This window comes from Camellia sinensis, chromosome 3, assembly GCF_055761805.1.
Source record: "Camellia sinensis isolate YWXY chromosome 3, ASM5576180v1, whole genome shotgun sequence".
In the NCBI taxonomy this organism is placed as follows: Eukaryota; Viridiplantae; Streptophyta; class Magnoliopsida; order Ericales; family Theaceae; genus Camellia; species Camellia sinensis.
The window spans coordinates 81,332,012-81,352,310 of NC_138963.1; the positions used below are offsets into that span (position 1 = coordinate 81,332,012).

At 36.9% G+C, this 20,299-nt stretch overlaps 1 protein-coding gene across 8 annotated transcripts in view; it reads right to left on the reverse strand.

Moving 5' to 3' along the window:
- Nucleotides 1-19,695, reverse strand: part of LOC114317157 (uncharacterized) — a 31,263-nt gene extending 11,568 nt beyond the window's left edge. The window contains exons 1-7 of one of the 8 annotated variants that reach the window (XM_082920169.1): nucleotides 18,129-19,695; nucleotides 16,177-16,288; nucleotides 15,085-15,132; nucleotides 14,748-14,795; nucleotides 10,844-10,936; nucleotides 9,391-9,455; nucleotides 8,983-9,266 (exon numbers count right to left, since the gene is read on the reverse strand). In XM_082920169.1, the coding sequence (XP_082776295.1) occupies nucleotides 9,236-9,266; nucleotides 9,391-9,455; nucleotides 10,844-10,936; nucleotides 14,748-14,795; nucleotides 15,085-15,132; nucleotides 16,177-16,206 (315 nt within the window). In that variant the 5' untranslated portion in view covers nucleotides 16,207-16,288; nucleotides 18,129-19,695 and the 3' untranslated portion in view covers nucleotides 8,983-9,235. Of the gene's footprint in view, nucleotides 1-8,093; nucleotides 8,445-8,982; nucleotides 9,267-9,390; nucleotides 9,982-10,843; nucleotides 10,937-14,747; nucleotides 14,796-15,084; nucleotides 16,120-16,176; nucleotides 16,421-18,128 lie in introns of those variants that run through there. The other 7 variants (XR_014364214.1, XM_082920167.1, XR_003648415.2 and 4 more) reach the window with 7 other exon arrangements.
- Nucleotides 19,696-20,299: the final 604 nt, after the last annotated feature.

Sequence of the window (20,299 nt, forward strand, 5' to 3'; positions counted from 1 at the left end):
AAGAGAGAGTGGTATTCTCTCAAAGTTCATCTTAGCAACTGGTGCAAATGTCTCCTGGTAATCTACCCCATAAATTTGAGTGAAGCCCTTAGCAACTAGTTTTGCTTTGTACCGTTCTATGGAACCGTCTGCTTTGTGTTTTAGAGTATACACCCATTTACACCCAACTGGATTTTTGCCTCTAGGTAACTCCACTAACTCCCAAGTGTCACGCTTTCTGAGAGCTCTCATCTCTTCCATCATGACATGTTTCCATTTAGGAACGGAGAGAGCATCCTGAAAATTGTTAGGCAGACTCACAGAAGAAATTTTAGATAGAAAGACTTTATATGAGGGAGACATATTAGAATAAAAGACATGATTAATAATAAGATGCTAAGTACATGACCTAACCCCCTTCCTATTAGCAATGAGAATATCAAGATCTGAGAACTCAAGATAAGAGCATCAAAATCAGAATTACCTGGACTCTCAGGAGATGGGGATGATTCATCCGGGGGATGACTCTGGACACTAGCATCCTGAAAATTGTTAGGTAGACTCACAGAAGAAATTTTAGACATAAAAGCTTTATATGGGGGAAATAGATTAGAATAAGTGACATGATTAGTAATAGGATGCTGAGTACATGACCTAACACCCTTCCTATTAGCAATGGGAACATCAATATCTGAGAACTCAGGAATAGGAGCATCAGGATCAGAATTACCTAGACTCTCAGGAAAGAGGGACAACTCTGGACACTCATCCGGAGAATAAGATGGCTAGAGAAGGGAAAGTAGTCTCTTGCATCCAGGTGACTTCCTGTCTATCCTTGTCCCTGACATAAACTTTGCCTTTTCCTTTTCCACAACAATTGTTGGCTCAACATTCTCAATCTGTTCAACCACTAGTAGTAGTGGCACACGAATCTCTTCACACTAAGGCTCCCCCTAAAAGGATGACTGTGACATTGGAGAGGTTGGAAAGTAAGGCTGAGACTCAAAGAAAGTGACATCCATGGAGACCAACCATTTGCGAGATAAAGGACGATAACACTTATAGCCCTTTTAGGTGGCAGAGTAATCTAGGAAAACACACTTAAAAGACCTAGGATCCAATTTACCACAAGTGGGTAAATGATTATGGACAAAACAAACACATCCAAAAATCTTAGGGGGAATAGAACCTAAAAGACGTGGACCCAAACAAAACTTGAAGAAAGGTTCGTTTTTTAAGGACTCAGGTGAGAAGACGATTAATCAAATAAGCTACAGTGAGAATTGCTTCCCCCCAATATGATCGAGCGATACACATTTCAAAGGATAGACAACGGGCCACATCAAGGAGATAACGATTTTTCCATTCTGCAATCCTATTTTGTTGAGGAGTATTAGTGTAAGAAGTTTGGTGAATAAAGCCATAGGTGGCAAAATAATTGGCAAGACCAGAGTCAATATATTCTCCTCCATTATCAAAACACAAAATTTTGACAACCGCCCCAAACTGAGTGCAAACAGCTCTATGAAAGTTTTGAAACACAGAAAACACTCCACTCGTCTTTCATCAGATATACTCAAGTGGCCCTAGAACAGTCATCTATGAAAGTAACAAACCATTTTTGATCTTTTAAAGACAAAGCGTGAGGGACCCCATATATTAGAATGAATCAAAGAAAATGGAACTGAACTTTTATTAATAGAATGAGCAAAAGAAGCTATGTATTGTTTTCCCAGTTAACGTGACTCACACTGAAAATCAAACATATTATTTTTCTCAAAAACAGAAGGAAAAAGATGCCTAAGAAGTAAAAAAGAGGAATGTCATAAGCGATGGTGCCACAACTAAAGATTTTCCTTCGTGGATGGTAACTGAATAGATGAGTGAGCTAGCTTGTCGATCTGATCCAGAATGTAGAGATCATGTTCCTCTTTACCACTGCCAATTCTCTTCCTCGTGATAAGGTCCTGAAAAGGACAATGATCAGGAAAAAAACGTCACACTACAATTCAAATCACGAGTAATATGACTCAAAGATAAGAGATTAACACTAAAATTGGAAACATGGAGTATAGAGAATAAAGAAAGGGAAGATGTGACATGAATTAAACTTTTCCCTGACATAGACAAAATAGTACCGCCAGCAATACGCACTTTTTCCCGACCTGAGGAGAGTGTACACTCTGAGAACAAATTAGAGGAACCAGACATATGGTTAAAAGCACCAAAATCAATAATCCAAGGAGTAGTCTTATGAGATAGCAATGCACTTGTAGAGGAAGCCAAGTTACCTGAGTAGGAAAAGGAAGAAGAGGATGCATTGGAGACACTAGTAGAGGCTCGATGATCTAGCAAGTGGCGAAGAGCAATCTCAAACTCTAAGGTAGACAATCCAAAAACATCAGCAACCGGTGAGACAACAAGAGCTAAAGGTGGTGGCTCAATCGTGTCAGAAAGATGTGCTCGAGCATTGGCGCCTCGGCCTATAGACTGGCTTGACCTACCCCCTCTAGAACCAAGACGATCGCCTCGGCCACCATGAGGAGTCCCATGTAGCTTCCAGCAAGTCTCTCGTGTGTGTCTAGGTCTACGATAGTAGTCATAGAAAAGATTATCCTTCCCAAAGGAAGGACGAGAACCATGAAGCGCACACTCTCCATCTCGAGAGGGTGTAGAAACCAAGGCAGAGCGATCAGTAGTAGAATAAGGAAACATTGCAGAGTGGCGACTCTCCTCATTTTGCACAAAAGCAAAGGCTTCTTGGAGAGAACATCCATACTATGCTCCAAACTAGATCATACTCTACATTCAAGCCTTTCAAGAACTTGAAGACCCGCTTTTGCTCCACAAACTTCCAGTAACTAGTAGAATCAGTGGGATAGACAGGCTTGTAATCTTGAAGGTGATCAAGCCGCTTCCATCTATTATTAAGGAAGGTAAAATACTGGAGGATAGTGATCTCACCTTGTACTGACCTTTCAATGGAGCGACGCCAATGTTTTAAAAACCGGACCGGTGAGCGAACCGAAAAAGGGATCGGGTGGACGGGTCACCGGTTCAACCGTCGGGTTGAACCGGAATCAAACCGTGACATAATAAATATATTAAAATTATATTTAATTAAAAATATAAGTAATAAAATTATAAATTGAAAATATTAAAAATATTAAATTATCTTAAATATTTGTCTTAATATTTTTTTTACTGAAAAATATAATAATATATTTTAAAATATTATTAATTTCAATTTTGGAAGATGAAATTAAATATTTAATATTCCCTCTATATGATTTTAATTCAAATAATTTGATTGAAAGGAGAGCAAAATTTTTGGAGGGATATCAAATTTTTAATATTCCCTCCAATACATTTGATTGAATCCCACATGGATTTCTTGAATTTTTTTGAAAGAGTTTTTTTTCTTATAAATAGGTGAAGACTTTCACAATAATTTCATCAAGTTCTTAATGGGATTCCTCACAAGAGGAGACCCTTGAAAAAGAGTTTCAAATTAAAATTTTCTTATATTCTTATATTATATATATATATATATATATAAGAAAGAAAGAAAAGAAAGAAAAAAAAAAAATTCCGATCCGGATCAACCCGTCGAACCGGCTCCGGGTCGACCGGTTCGCCGGTCCAACCGCCGGTTTTTCCGGTTCTCCTTAAAAACGCCGGTTTTCATTTCTGGCCAGTTTAGAGGGTCCATCCGGACCGGAACCCCGACCGGTCGACGGTTCAACCGGTCGAACCGGCCGGTCTAGTCCGGTTTTCAAAACCTTGAGCAACGCAACTCGAAAGCCTGTGAGAAGTTCCCTTTACTGGAATAAGTAGCAGCAACATCCTCCCAGATATCCTGTGCAGTGTCCATAGCTAAGTAGCCCTCTCTAATCTCAGGGATCATAAAGTGGATCAACCAACCCATGATGAGAGAGTTGGTGATTTCCCACTGATCATAACTAGAGTTTGTGATGCTGGGTGCCTGTATTTTGCAATCAACATACCCTATCGTCCTTCTGCTCTTTAAAAAAATAGTCAAACTCTGCGACCATGCTAAATAGTTCTGCCCATTTGATAGAGAAGTGGTGATTTTAAGCCTAGGGTTGAGATTATCAGTCATAGTAAAAGAGATAAGGGAACTCATTCTTAGGCGGCTGAGAAGTTGTTGACTCATTAGTGGAATTTGCCATAAATATTCTACAAGTAACCCTCAAACCTTGTGCCAATTACAAACCCGAAAGATGGTAGAGAAATAGCAAACACTATGACCATAAAAAAATCATATGAAAATTAAGAATATTTTCTTTTAAAATTTATCTTCTCTCTTCTTTTATATATATATATGTATATATAAAGGATGTTTAGGTGGACAACATTACATGAGAGAAGGGGACTGTTTGGAGGCTGACCGATAGAGGCCTAGGGAGCAAGAGAGAAGCCGACAGAGGCTAAGAGTGCCAGAGAGGCTACCGACAGGTCCCTAGAAGACCAAAAGGGCTGCCGACTAAGCATAATAGGCTGTCGGGGAGTCCAAGAGAATTGCCAAAGGCCTCGACAAACGTGTAGGAGGTTTGGGTTGACTATAGGTGGGCTGGGTGGGAGTCTACAGTGGCCAACTGGACTACTAGGGAAAAGAAAGGACTGCCGACAATGCTCCTAGGCAAAAAAAGACTGCCGACAGTGGTGCTAGAGAGATGGGTGATTGCTGATAGAAGAAAAGAAGAGCAAAGGAGGGATGGCTAGGGTTTTGGCTCTAATATCTTGTAAGTTTAGAAAAGAGAGACAAGGAATGAGTGAGACCTCATCCTTTTTAAAGCATCAACAATGGATCCATTAGTGAATGTTTTAGTGTCAGCTGTTAAAAATTTAGCTAGTGAAACTCTTATTTTGAGCTCCAATGGAGCTGTTAATGGGCTGGCCAGTGCAACACATTAGTGTCAGATGCTAATGGGTTGGCCACAGTTAACAAGTGGTTTGGCCAGCTGCGAGAAAGAGAGTGAGAGAGAGAGAGAGAGAGAGAGAGAAAGAGAGAGAGAGAGAAAGAGAGAGAGAGAATGAAGCTGAGATAGTGCAGTGGGGTGGCCTACTGCGCTTTTCAATTATTTATTTATTTTATTTATTGTTTATATATATATATATATATATTCTTAACACATAACTTAACACATTTATTGTATCACCATTCACTCACTAAATTAACAAACTCTTAACACACATTTTTGGATCTCACTTTTATCACTTTTTGTCATATAACACACTTTAACACATCCATTGTGGATGCTCTTATATTAAGAATAATGCGTATTTACAGAAGTGTCATTTGGCATAAATTATGGGCCAGCCCATTACATCAATCAATGGAAAATAAAATGGGAAAATTATTATGTAGTGCTATGTAGGAGATCTATTTCCCTTCTGATCCCACTATATTTTTGATAAACCAACAAGTCCATAGTTTTTTAGGTTTTGTACCTGGAGGTCCCGTTTTTTATTTTCTTATTTTTTGAATGACTGTACTACCCTTTGATTTGATATATATATATATATATATATACGTGAAAAATCAAATTTTAGATTGTGGATCTCGCCTCTGCGAGGTTGTCTGCAATCTCGATCTCTCTCTATGAGGTCGATCTCTTTGTGCAATCTCAATCTCTGTGTTTAGGCGATCCCTGCATACACACGCACACACTCTCTCTCTTTATATATATCTATCTATCTCGCAATACATATATGTATGTATATATATAGATAATTTGCGTGATCTCTAGTTCGTGTTCGTCAATTTTGTTATAGTTCTCTGTTTTGTGATAAATTTTGTTGGTTTGATACTTATTTTGTGATTTTTTTATGTGATATAGTGTAATGATTTTTATTATGAAGTTGGATAATGTGCATACTTATGGGGTTGTTGCTCGTAAATCTTGTAGCAAAATGGTTGATTCTAGACTTGTCTCTGATATTGTGCATAATGATATTAGTGATAATCCGTTGACTCATCCTATCAAAATTAAAAAAAAAGTTGAAGAAGTAATATGGTATAGATGTTTCTTATCGGGTTGCATAGTTAGAAGTTGACAAGGCAAGATGTGGGTTGTTTGGCGATTTTCCATCTTCTTTTGACCAACTTTGATAGTACCTTGAGACGGGTATGAGAACGAATCCTGGAAGTGTGTTGGAATTAGATGTGGATGAAATTAGTGAGTATTTTTGGAGGTTGTTTGTGACATTTCATGGATGTTTGTGTGGATTTCAATTTTGTCATCCTTTATTGTTTGTTAATGATACATTCTTGAAGGGGAGTTACAAAGGGCATTTGCTTGCAGCAACATCAAAGGATGATAATCAAGGTATATATTTATTTGCAGTTAGTATATTTTTGGTTTGTCAGTGTGTTTTGGTAGTTGGTGGATTTTGGTTTCTGTTATTGTATTGTGAGTCTGCTAATTTTTACAGTTTCATGTTATTTTGTTTTTAGGCCTGTTTCCTTTGGCTTTTCCGAACGTTGATGCAGAAAATCAAGATAATTGAATGTGGTTTTTAAGTTAGCTGTTGAAAGTTATTGGTTCAAGTCGGAAATTGACCTTTGTGTTCGACTGCCAACATAGATTACTAGATGCTCTTTTGGTAAGCAAAGCTATTAACATACCTTTCAATATTATTCAAACTGCAAAATTTTCTACTTACTTAAAATGTCTTACTGCATACTTTTATAACATATTTCAAACATATATAAATTATAGACTCCACTACAAAACCAAGATTAGGCATTGAGGGAAAAAATGATGGACATCCATTTTCCAGAAGAAATGAAAAACATATATATCCATTTTCCAATCAACCACGACAACCATTAGACCATTGTGGTCTTTGACAATGCTGATGGGATATGGAGGCACTATGACTCTTTGAGGCCAACAAAAGGATGTCGCAACAAGCACTTTAAAATTGTAAAGGAAATTGTAAGTTAAATAAAATTTCCTATCTAGTTCCATTCCTTTCAAAACATCTAAGCACGTCACTATAACTAACAAAAACACCCACTAACTCTTTTATAGCAACAACATTAATTGAAATGGAATAAAGCATTATTTAGCAATCAAGGAAACACGTTATCATCTATCATCTCAAAAATCCCATACTCGTAAGATGCAAACTCAATAACTAATGTTTCAATATACTAAATTTTTCATTTTTACTTAACTAATTCACTTCATCTAAAACTTTGCAGGAATGATTGTGCATCGCCGTCTACAATGTTATCAACCAATATATCAACTGACAAACTGTACAGAAATCACTTTGACCAACTGAGTGGGTCAAATTTCGAGCAAAAATCATCAGTCAATTCCTCAATGATAAGAACCGATCTTGGAACCTCGGGCATTATCAAATGTTGACAAAACATACCAAACTATAGAAACAATGAACAAACTTCTTTACAATAGAAATACTCATGTGAACATATTTTTGTACTGTTTCTTTTTTTTTACGTATGACAAGTACTCTTTATGTTTTTGGTGGTTGATCTTCTTGTGGTTATCACGGTGGTGATGATTGTTGTCATTGATGTTATTACTAATCTTCTTGTTATTATTCTTCTTCTTGTTTTTCCTGTCTTGCAGTTATTATTGTCTGCTCTTCCTGTGATTATTATTCTTGTTTGTGTTCTTGCAGTTATTATTGTCGTCATGTTTGTGGTTGCATATAAATTCATACAGGACATGTTTCTAATAATGCTTAAAATTGCAAAATTATGCAATTTCATTATTCAAACAAAAATTATGCTACAAAATTATGCAGTTTCATTATCGTGAATTGCCTTCCATGCATTATAATATGTATTTACTAAATAATTCTTGAAATTGCAAAATTATCCAGTTTCATAACTCAAACAAATAGATGAACTGCATTTCAAAATTGTAAATGAAACTGGAAAACTATACAATTTTGTCACTACGAAACATTAATAAATACATCATGTAGTAAAACTACAAGACTATATAGTTTCAATAAGAAATTTTCAAAAACCTTCTTAGCATGCCAAAAAATAAAACCAACTCCACAAACCAAAAAAAAAAAAAAAAAAAAACTGTTACAAAACAATTTTAATAACTAAAGAACAAATGGAAAAAGAAAAAAGAATGCAACCAACTTTATTCATTACTTCCATAATACCAAGTATCACATTTTATTATTATAATTCCTCAATTTCAAATATAAATCCAAAGAATAGACTATGGCCTTAAATAGCAACCTTGCACGTCTTGTGATTCTCATATTTCATGCGCTTCCCACACTTGATTTGTTTCACATTCTCACCTCTAAAAGATATCCTCTTCTTTTTGTTCCGCCCGGGTTGCTTTTTCGTTATAGGGGGTTTGCTAATCGAACTACTGGCACCATCAAAGTCAAATCTCTCACTTCAAGGCACTGGATAAACAAATTCCTTGTATGACTCTCTATAACAATCCACACAAAAAAAATGATCAATGAACTCATACACATTTCTACTATTACTATGCAAACCATGCGCAACATAACAATAAGGAAAACCATTCAATTGCCATTCATGACAAGAACAAGTCCGTCTACCAATATCAACATAAAAAGAAATAGAAGAATGAACCTCAAACACAGTATCACTAGCAACAATCACATCCTCAGACTTAGCTAGTTTCAAAGAGTCCACCAACTTCTTTTCCATAAGTGGACACAATTTGGTAGTCCATCTTTTAAATTCAGCCCTCCTATTAGACAATTGAGTCATGATTTGAACCCTAATCATGACAACCATACAAGTAAGAGGCAACTCACGGGCCCCACCAATCTAATTATTGTAAGACTCAGCAGCATTAGATGACATCTCACTATATCGTTTCCCTCTAAAAAATGCATTCGTCCACTTATTATTTTGCAAACCATCCAACATACTATCAACTCTATCATTCCCAACAATATGCCTCAATTTCTCCATATGATGTTGGAAAGAAGCAACAGTTGATGCATAAGCATATTTAAACTAATATTTTCATCAAAGTCAATTTATAGTTAGTATGAAATCCCACCAATTTGTCAATCAAATCTCTTCAAATAGTTCAAGCAATATGCATGATGTGCATTGGAAAAAACCACCGAAAGAGCTTCTAACAATCCATGTTGACGATCGAACACAAATGTCAATCTCCGACTTGAACCAACAGCTTTTAACAACTGACTTAAAAACCACATCCAATTATCTTGATTTTCAGCATCAACAATCGCAAAAGCCAAAGGAAACATGCCTGAAAACAAAATAACATGAAACTACAAAAATTAACAAACAATAAAATAACAGAAACCAAAATTCACCAATTACCAAAACAAACTGACAAACCAAAACTATACTAATTGCTAATAAATATATACCTTGACTGCCATCGTTTGATGTTGCTACATGAAAATGTCCCTTGTAACGTCCCTTCAAGAATGTACTATCAACAAACAACAAAGGACGACAAAATTGAAATCCATACAAAAATCCATGAAATGTCACAAACAACCTCCGAAAACACCCACTACTTTCATCCACATCTAATTCAAACACACTTACGAGATTCATTCTCGTACCTATCTCAAGGTACCATCAAAGTTGGTCAAAAGAAGATGCAAAATTACCAAACAACGCACGTCTTGCCTTATCAACTCCTAACCATGCAATTTGATAAGAAACATCTATACCATATTGCTTTTTCAACTTTTTTTTAGCTTCGATAGGACGAGTCAACGGATTATCACTAATATCATTATGTACAATATCAGAGAGAAGTTTAGAACCAACCATTTTGCTACAAGATCTACAAGCAACAACCCCACAAGTATGCACATTATCCAACTTCATAATAAAAAAAATACCGGAATTCATCAACACCCTTCCATGCACAAACCACTTATAGCTCGTAAACGACTTTATCATACATTCAACAGTTACTCTTATTGCATCATTCTTCAAATAATTCACTGTAAAACCACATTTAACTGCATACTTAGCCAATGCAATGCGGAATGCCAGCACTCCACCGTCAAATTCTTGACCAACACTAGGCAAATTAGAAACTATCAAAATCATTACAAAACTTTATCTAGTTTTGGATAAAAATTAGGCAACAAACTACCAAAATCATCACAATCGTTAATCAAAGAACTCTTACAAATTACAGAATCAATCCTAGAAGAATTATCATCAGCCTCTACAATTCTCCTATCACTCACAACAACATCAACATGAGAACCACTAGGAGCTACAATTGACATCATATTCTCCAAATCATCATCACATTCAACAATATAATTGGAATATCCAGGAATAGAGAAAAACAAACAAAAGTTACCAACACTTAACTCCTTGAACTTCATATATATTTTCTCAACAATTTCATGATAACTACATCCCTCACTAATCTTAATAGCAGTACAAGACTTATTGCATTTGCACATTAACATGAAACACCCCTCCATATTACAAATCACAAACCAACAAACAATTGATCACATAGTCCAAACTGTAAAATTATACAATTACAACATATCAGTATCAAAACTTCAGAATTTACAATTCCAAACTACAAATTCAAAACACGTTACACTATACAACAAACAAAATAAAAATAAAATCAAAATCATTACACTATATCACATACAAAAATCACAAAATAATTATCAAACAAACAAAATTTATCACAAAACAGAAAACTATAACAAAATTGACGAACACGAACCAAAGATCATGCAAATTTGCTTTTCTATATATATACATACATATATGTATCAAGAGAGAGAGAGAGAGAGAGAGAGAGAGAGAGAGAGAGAGAGCAAAGATCACCTGAATACAGAGATTGAGATCGCACAAAGAGATCGCCCTTACAGAGAGAGATCGAGATTGCAGCGAGATCCACAATCTAAAATTTAATTTTTCCTGTATATATATATATATATATATATATCAAATCAAAGGGTAACGCAATCATTTAAAAAATAAGAAAATAAAAAATGGGACCTCCGAGCACAGAACTTAAAAAACTGTGGACCTATTGGTTTATCAAAAATATAGTGGGATTAGAAGAGAAATAGATCTCCTACATAGGACTACATAGTAATTTTTCCTAAAATCAAATAAGAATAAAATATAACAAATATAATTTCCTATTCTAACATAAAGTACTATTACTAGCAAACAATGAAGTCGCAATGGATAAATCATCTTGACATAGAATCATTTAAACATCAACGCTAGGTTTAAATCACGAAAAAAAAAACGAATAAATCAAATAATAACTAGATGCCTAGGGAACAATCCCCAGTGAACTGATTAGCTCGTGAGATGTCCTCGGCTGATAAACCCACACCCTGACCAGCCATCCCCAAAAGACAAAATAAAATAAGGGCAAAGTTTTCGTGTAGATCCTCTAATCTGATTTACAGCTTGACTAGAAATTAACAGGTGCAGAACACCACGTGATTGTATGCTCGACCACTGGTGTTTCATGATTTGTTCAACAAACTTTCATATTCTAACTGTAATTCATTCCATAAAATCTTAATTCTTTCAAGTTTCAGACACAGCCAATTTATACAAGCAAGGAATAATTCATTACAACTTAAGTAAGAAATTACTCTTTTTTCGAACCAGAAAGTACTTTCTTCAAAGTGACAGGAAAAAAGGAGGCACACCAACTCCTTTATAATAGCTTCATTCCACAATGGCCCTGTTTGGTGTAACTGTTAAAATAGCTTATAGATTATAGCTTAACAGATTATAGATTATGACTTTAATCAGAAGTTGTTAATCTGTTTGGTGTAGCTGTTGGATTAAAGATTTAAGTTGCTGAGTAATGTTTGTTAAATAAGCTGTGAAATAGCTTTTTCAATTAATTTTTATTTTTTGTTTGTCTACATTTCTCATAAAAAAAAATAATAATCTATAGTCCATTTGGGTCTTTTTCTATTTTTAAAAAAATAAAAAATAAAAAAAATTAAGAGTATAACCATAAATTAACATGTCCACAGCAGAAGCTGATAATCAGAAGCAAGGGGTGAGCAGCTTCTCAGAATCAGATTTTTTGAGTTAAAATAAGCTGCTAGAATCAGAAGTTGTTTGAAATAAGTTTAACCAAACAGTCCAAAATAACTTTTTGAAAGTTAAAAGCCATAAATTAGCTCTGAAAAGCTGAAACAAACACCCTCAATATGTGGATTGGGATTTTTGGCACCTCACAGAGTCATAAATGAATCAAAAAGAGAAAAGAAACCTACCCAACCCAGCCATTTTTGTTTGCATTGCCCTTGAGAAAAGCCTTCTAATCACGAAACAGAGTGAGATCAATTTTGAACTGTTGCTTCCCCCTTTTTTTTTTTGAGCATCAACAAAATTTTATTAAAACAAAAAAGTGAAAGAGGACAAGAAGTCCTCATACAAAAAAAAAAAAAGGGAAAGAGAAAGAACAAAACAAAATCACAAAACTCGTAACCTTAGGGATGACAAACAGCAGCCCAATCCCTAGAGATCAAAAATAAAGGGACTTCTTTAAAATAAGGGGATACAAATACCCAAAATGATGCCAAATATTCCGCCATATCCCGCAAAGCCTCTACACTAGCTTCCTTGCCATCAAAGATTCGAGCATTTCTCTGCGACCATATAGCCCAAAAAATAGCAAAAACAATGCTTGACCACATTGTTTTGGCTCTCCTGGTTCTCCCAAACCCCTCAAACCTAATAAGGAGCATATGAATGTAGTCCAGTGGAACAACCAATTGCTCATCATATAAACTGAAAATACGCTGCCATAATACACAAGCCACCGGGCAATGAAAGAATAGGTGATCCGCTACCTCCAAGTTACTCTTGCACATCACACACCATTGAGGGCACAAAGAGTGATTAGGCATTCTTTTTTGAAAAACATCATTAGTTGTGACACCTTTTTGAGCCAAAAACCACATGAAAAACTTCACTTTATGAGGGACACCCACTTTCCAAATTTTCTTATGAAAAGGGAACAAGGGAACCGATGGATTATCAATGAGCTTATCAAAAAAGGATTTACATGAAAAGATCCTTGAAGAAACAAGATTCCACACCCTATTATCACAAGACGAAGAAAGAGAAGCCCCACAAGCACTACCATCAAAGATGCCATCTCCCCCACCTCCCTATCATTCAAATTTCTAATGAGATCAAAATTCCAAGAGATGGGTGCTATAGAAGAGCAAGCCACCGACGCTATTGAAACATTTTGAGAACAGACCAACCAATAAAGAATAGGAAAAGATCTAGCAAACGAGATATCCCCTAACCAAACATCCTCCCAAAACCGGATGTTCTCCCTATTCCCTACTCTGAATGAAAAAAAGTTAGACATAAGAGGATACAAACGAGAGATAGATTTCCACAGAGAACAACAGTTGCCTCTATTTACCACATTAGACTCCCTACCATTGGATTGAACTCCATACTTGCTTTTAACAACAAAACACCATAGCGATTCACTTTCAAGAGAAAATCTCCACAACCACTTGCCTAAGAGAGTAATATTCCTAACAACGATGTTCCCAATAGCCAAGCCACTGTTTTCCCTAGAAAGAGAAACAGTCTCCCATCTAACCAAATGAACCCCTTTGCCCTCTTCACACCCTTCCCAAAGAAAATCCCTCATCAATTTTCCTCGCAATGCTAACCAGAATTTTGAAAGGGGACAGGAAATAAATAAGAACAGACCCTAATACGGATTGTACCAAAATATACCTCCCCCCTTTAGACAACAAAGCTTGCTTCTATCACTGCAATCTTTTCCCAATCTTGACAAGAACAGGTGCCCAAAAGGACGCCAATCTAGGATCTCCCAATGGAAGCCCTAAATATTTGAGAGGAAAGGAATCAATTGAACATCCCAACATAGCGGCCAACCTATGCACATAACTATCTTCCAAATTAATACCCACAACACTACTCTTGCTAAGATTGACCTTGAGGCCCGATACTATTTCAAAAATTCTCAGAATCTTTAGCAAACTCCCCACTTACTTTCCTCCTTTGATGAGAAGAATATAGTATCATCCGCAAATTATAAAGGAGTAAATCCAATCCTATCCCTTCCTACCACAAACCCCTCAATGACACCCTTATTCTTAGCTAAATCAATAATCCGACCCAACACATCAGCAACTAAAATACCCAAAAATGGTGATAAAGGGTCACCCTGCCTTAGACCCCTAGATGTTTGAAAAGAATCCCCAGCCCTGCCATTCACAATGACTGACATTACATGACGACAAGAACCCCCAAATCCACCTTCTCAACCTAACGCCAAACCCCTTCCTTTCCAAAACAAAATCCACAAAGCCCCAATCAACATGGTCATATGCCTTATCAAAGCCTACCTCAAATACAATACCTTCCTTATGATTTAAAAAGAAAAGAAAAGAAATGGGAACAAAACAAAATATTTATTGTTGGAATTTGGAAAAATAAATGAGTATCAGGCATATGAGAAACAATCATGTAGATGGATGAGATGTGAGGCATAACGGAAGGCCTCTAATAGGCACTAATTTATTTTGTTCTTTTTAATTGTGTCTCTCTCTCTCGCTCTCACGTGTGTGTGTGTGTGTGTATTCAGTGCCCAATTTATATGGCACTGCTCAAGAAAACAAATGTTAATAACAATCAAGACAAGTTCTCTATTGAACAATCACAATTCATATTAATGACAGGTAGAATGACTTACAGCAATTGCAATTAGCTCTTCTAGCAATTCCTCCAAATGGCGCAGAGGCTGTATTCATACATATGTGGGCAACATTATTAGTAATCTGCTAAAGAGGATGCTCATGGCAGTAATGAAGGCTACTTCTGTGTATAAAGAGATCTCCGACAAGATGTAAACACACTTTTTCTTTATGAAATTAGAAGACAAGAAGAAAAGAGTAAGAATAAAAAAATCAATTATCACACATCTCTCATGTCAAAAGATGAGATATTGAAGAAGAATATTTGGAATCAAACAGGGAAAAATCAAAACTTTGGGACTACCCGGCAATTCATGCAGTACACTTGAAACTTACCCATTGGGTTGGGCCATCAACGGGAGCATTTCGAGGATCATCATGCACCTAAGCACACAGAAAAAAGCTCTTAAAAGCCCACCAATGCATAGAATAGAGGGTAAAATGAGGGCTATAACGGAATATGGCTTTTGAATGATCATGCTATGAAAAATTCTAAAGTGTGCATTCTATTAACCAAAAGAGCCATGCTATATTGGATGAGAAGTGCTCTACAATACCCACAATTTGACATTCAACAAAATCATATCAGATATAGGCGCTGTTTGGGAAGGAAGTTTTTTGGGTTTTTTTTTGTTTTTTTTCACTAAAAGACAAATTGGCTACAAAACCAAAAAAAAACAAATCCAAACAAAATATCACATCAAATCCCATAATCATTTCACTTTTTCTCTCACAAACATCACATCCAACCACAAAAAAACCCAACTATCTTCCAAAAAATAAAAAAATAAAAAAATTTCTCCAATAATATCCTACAACTAAAAAAACCTACAAAAACCCACTTCCCAAACACCCACATGATTGTTTTGATCAGTACAGTAATGCATGTTATTTAATAAGAGAAACAACTAACAACAGAAATGAAAAGGAACATTTTATCCTTGTTTTCCACTCTAAAAGAATCAGTATGGGAAAGTTTTCTTTGTCAAGTGAGAGCACGATACCATTATTATCAAATGGTTTCAAGAAAGCAACAAAATTTTGCCAATGTCTATGTTAGGAGAGTTAACAAGTTTAAAAACTCTCATCCTTTCTCTTTGACAGTTTGCATCACAAAAAATCTCTCTCTATATCCCCCTTTGTTGCTTCCATTTATGCAGCGATAGCTCTTTAGTACAAGAAATTGCAGTATATAATGCAAGAGTTAGTGTCTCACTCTCTAGAACTTAGCATTAAAGTTACAAGAGAGAATCAGACACTAATTTTTTTTTTTTTTTTTTTTTATTTCCAGAATACTGGTTTCGGAAACAATTAGCCAAACAAGTTTTGTTTTGTTCTGTTTTTTTGTTTCTTTCCAAAAAAAAAAAAAAAAAAATACAGAACAAAAACACAACCAAACAAGCCCTAAAATTTTCAGTTAGAGCATAGCTCAATTCTGTACCTCCATTGAAATTCCATCAACTCCAACAGCAACTGCTGTCCTTGCAATGCATGGTATCAGTTCACGGAGACCTCCACTGGCAACACCACCCCCCTCGAGCTATTTGAGAAAGAAGGGAAAAAATCAACATGAAATATACACATGTAAATTTGATTTAGAAATCTCCAACTAATTGGAGGTGATAAAAGCCAGAAAGAGTCAGTTACTGCTACAAAACGGATCAGAACTTAACACAGATAGGGATGGCAATTTGAAACCGACCCGACGGGGATCCCCGATCCCGACCCCGATTTGAGCGGTTTTTCTCCGAAAAATATCTCCAACGGGGAGGTGACGGTATTTGAAAATCAATCCCCGATCTGTTTCGGGCCGGGGACGGTGATCAGTGTTCAAGCCCCGGCCCGTCCCCGACCCCGGCCCCGTCCCCGTCCCCGTCCCCGACCCCGAATTTCCCCGATGTAAAATTACTTTTATACCCTCTATATATATATATATAAAATAAACCAAACAACCGTGGGGCCGTGGTCTCTCTATATTATATATATAAAATAAACCAAACAACTCGTCTCTCACTGGTCTCTCACTCTCTCACTCTCTCAACTCTCGTTCTTCCGTCTCTCTCTCACTCTCGTTCTTACGTCTCTCTCTCAACTCTCTCACTCACACTCTCACTTTCACAGTCGCCTCTCTCTCACCACCACCGAACCCACCGTCACAGCCACCGTCGACCTCGCCGCAGCCACCGTCGACCTCGCCACAGCCATAGTCGACATCGCCGCAGCCACCGTCGACCTCGCCACAGCCACCGAATCATACTCAGATCTGTTATCTCTCTCTCACTCTGTGATCTGATCTTGTTGGTGATGAGAGATTTTCAGATTTTTTTTTTCAATTTTTTTTTTAAAATTTAAATCTGTTGATGATGATGAATCTGTGGTTGAATCTGTTAGATCTGTACTCAGATCTTGTTGGTGATGATGAGATTTTCAGATTATTTTTTTCAATTTTTTTTTTTTAAATTTAAATCTGTTGATGATGATGATCTGATCTTGTTATTAAATTTGGTATGTTGTTGTTGTTGAATATGAATCTGTGCTTGAAATTTTTTGGGACTGAAATTTTTGGGATTGAAATTTGAATCAGATTTGGGGCTGATTTTTTTTTTTTTTTTTGGGTCGGGGAATTTCCGGGGTCGGGGAAACCCGATCCCCGTTAGGGGGCGGGGGCGGGGCCGGTGATAGGTTCCCCGTCGGGGATCGGGGTCGGGGCCGGGGGAATTTCTACCGTCGGGGATCGGGGACGGGGAGGGCGATCCCCGGCCCCGCCCCGCCCCGTTGCCATTCCTAAACACAGAAAAGCTAATTTATTAAAAGCGAAGAGAACACTGTTGCTGAAATTTTTTAAGAGGCCATAATAATTTGAGACAGTATTAGCTATGAACTGTTATTTCTCTATTAACATTCCTTGCCAGACAAGAGCCATGTACAGAGAATTATCAATGGCACAATGCTTTACGTGTTAAAGATGCACAAAAAGTGGGGTACTGCCAGTACAAAGCCAAAAAGAAGCAAAAATAGCTAATCCCAGAAGCGTCCTATACTCCTCTGGTATCAAAAGACTTCATAAAAGCCCAAAAAAGCAGAAAATTACAATTCAGTGGCAAGTGGGGTAACTATTTACAATTCGGTGCGAAAGTTTTTAAATTTGCAGTAGAGGTGAGATCTTCAATCTTTATAACAAATATATGGAATCTGCAAGTCGGAGGGATTTTTTTGGACAAAATTACCCCTCAACCCATTATATCCCAAGCATGTTTACCATCATCCACCACTGTGAAGGCATCAGCCATAATCATTTAGAGAGAGAGATTCATGTAAAGTTTTAAAAAAAATTAACATTATCAATAATCAAACTATGAAGAGAGAATAAGAGGTTTTACAACTCCTTTTGTTGTCCAACTGGTACAAGAGTGCTTTGGCCACTAGGGAGTCATTGGAGGAGACCTTTGCTGTTCGCATCCAAACCCAATATGAAGCAAAAAATCTTCTTGAAGAATATGAAGACTTCAAGAGGCCTAACTCAAACTATAAGGAAGATGTTGATATGGATGATATGTGTGGGATCGATAAAGTGGAGAAAGCTTTTAAGAAAACAGAATTTGAGATGAGGGCCCAACAACACTTCTACCAAATAAGGGCTCACCAATTAGATAAACCAAATTTAGATAGGATAGAGGAGAGGTTAGGAAAAGAACATGTGTTTATTGAATTTTGCTAGACAAAGTTTCATGACCTTGTAACTTTGTTCATTCCTTACTTTTATGAAATTGAAAATGTAGCCAAATAGGCCCTCCCAATGTAAATATTTATATTAATAAAATTGGATTCACATATTCCAATTGCATGGTTAATATGACTTTATCCTTCGATTTGTTCATATAATTTATAAATAAGAGCTTTGAAATAACCAATCTTATTTTGGAGCCTGGTTTAAGTGTTTCGAAGCATGGAGTTTCCCTTACAAAGTGACAAGATCTTCCTTTGAAGGGCTTTGCCTTAGTAGAAAGTTCAAAAAGTACTTTCATATATGGCTAAGTCCCCGGGTCTTTAAAATTTTCATACTAATGCCCACTTACTTTGAAACCAAACCCAGGCAAAAACTGTACTTCCTTTAATCAAAGAATACTAAAACATTCCTTCGAAGGCAATTTTCATTGATAGAAAGCCTAGGAGCGTACTTTCAAAACTTTCAAAGTAAGAACGTCCTAACTCTGCTTGAGTTTAAGGCATAACCTTTAAAGATTCTGGGAAAACAATGGCTTCGAAGCCAACCACCTATTTCGAAGCCAAGCTGAGCATTTGAAATGTATTTTCCTCTCTTACAAAGTAACAAAATGCTGCTTTGAAGGAAGCTCTCTTTGTTGTGTTTTCAGGACCCTCTTTTTGTTTTAAAATAAAGGCCTTAATTCCACATGGGTCAAAATAACCAAACAATTAACTCGACTCTATTTGACCCGTTAGGCTGAATGGGTAATTTTTGGACAGAAAGGTTAAAAGCCCCAATTTTTCGCGCTCTTACCTATTTGTTTGTTCAGTTTCTTCTTTCGCTCCTATTGCTGTCAACTTCACCTCCTTACCCTTCTCAAACTCACTCTTCTCACCCTCCTTTTAATCTCTCACTAATGGCTTCTTCCTCCACGAAAGTACTAGTTGTTGATCACTTACATCCCTCAGTGGCTTTGAGGAGATGCGTTAATGATGAGATAGCCAAGTATCATGCACCAAAAGGTCAGAGCATGATTGATGGACGGATCTTCGTCCCTTGCCATCACGCTCGAGGGGAATACGTTCTCGGTCCCATCTTCAAGGAAGCTCGTGCTACACTTCCTCCACTATACCCACGCTTGGAAGAACATTATCTTCTCCACGAAGGAAGTTTCAACTGGGGAAATTGGAGGGTTAATCGACCTCATCACTGTTGGCCCACCTTGAAGACCGAGTGGGAAGAGTGGTATGACCTTAGTTGCAAGAATCGTCCTAACAGGTGACGAATCTTCCTAAGAAACGCGATTCCGCGTTTCGTAGAAAGAAACGTGTAGGAATCGCGTTTCCGTAGAGAGAGAAACGCGATCCTGGCCAAGATGGGATCGTTGGTGAAGAAGAACAAAAACCCTAGCTTGTTGGTATCAGATACGGCGAGGAGAGAGAGACAGAGGAGAGAGTGTGCGAAAGAAGAGAGTGAGAAGACAAACCTTCGTCGAACCTTCGTCGTCGTAGTCGAACATCCAGTTGACTCGAAGCATCGATTGAACCTTCGACTCCAGTCGTATTGGACCTCGCGATTTGCTCGCGATCTGCATCGCGATTTGCTCGCGTCGAACCTTCGTCGTCGTAGTCGAACATCCATGGCCATCGCGATCAGTGCTCACCTCCTTCTGCTTCTTCTTCTTCTTCTTCTTCTTCTTCTTCTTCTCTCTCTCTCTCTCTCTCTCTCTCTCTTTCTCTCTCTCTCTCTTCGATCTATGTTGTCTTCCCCCTCCCGTTTCTAACATATCTATATAATTTGTTATACAATAATAATAATATAATAATATAATAAATAATATAATTT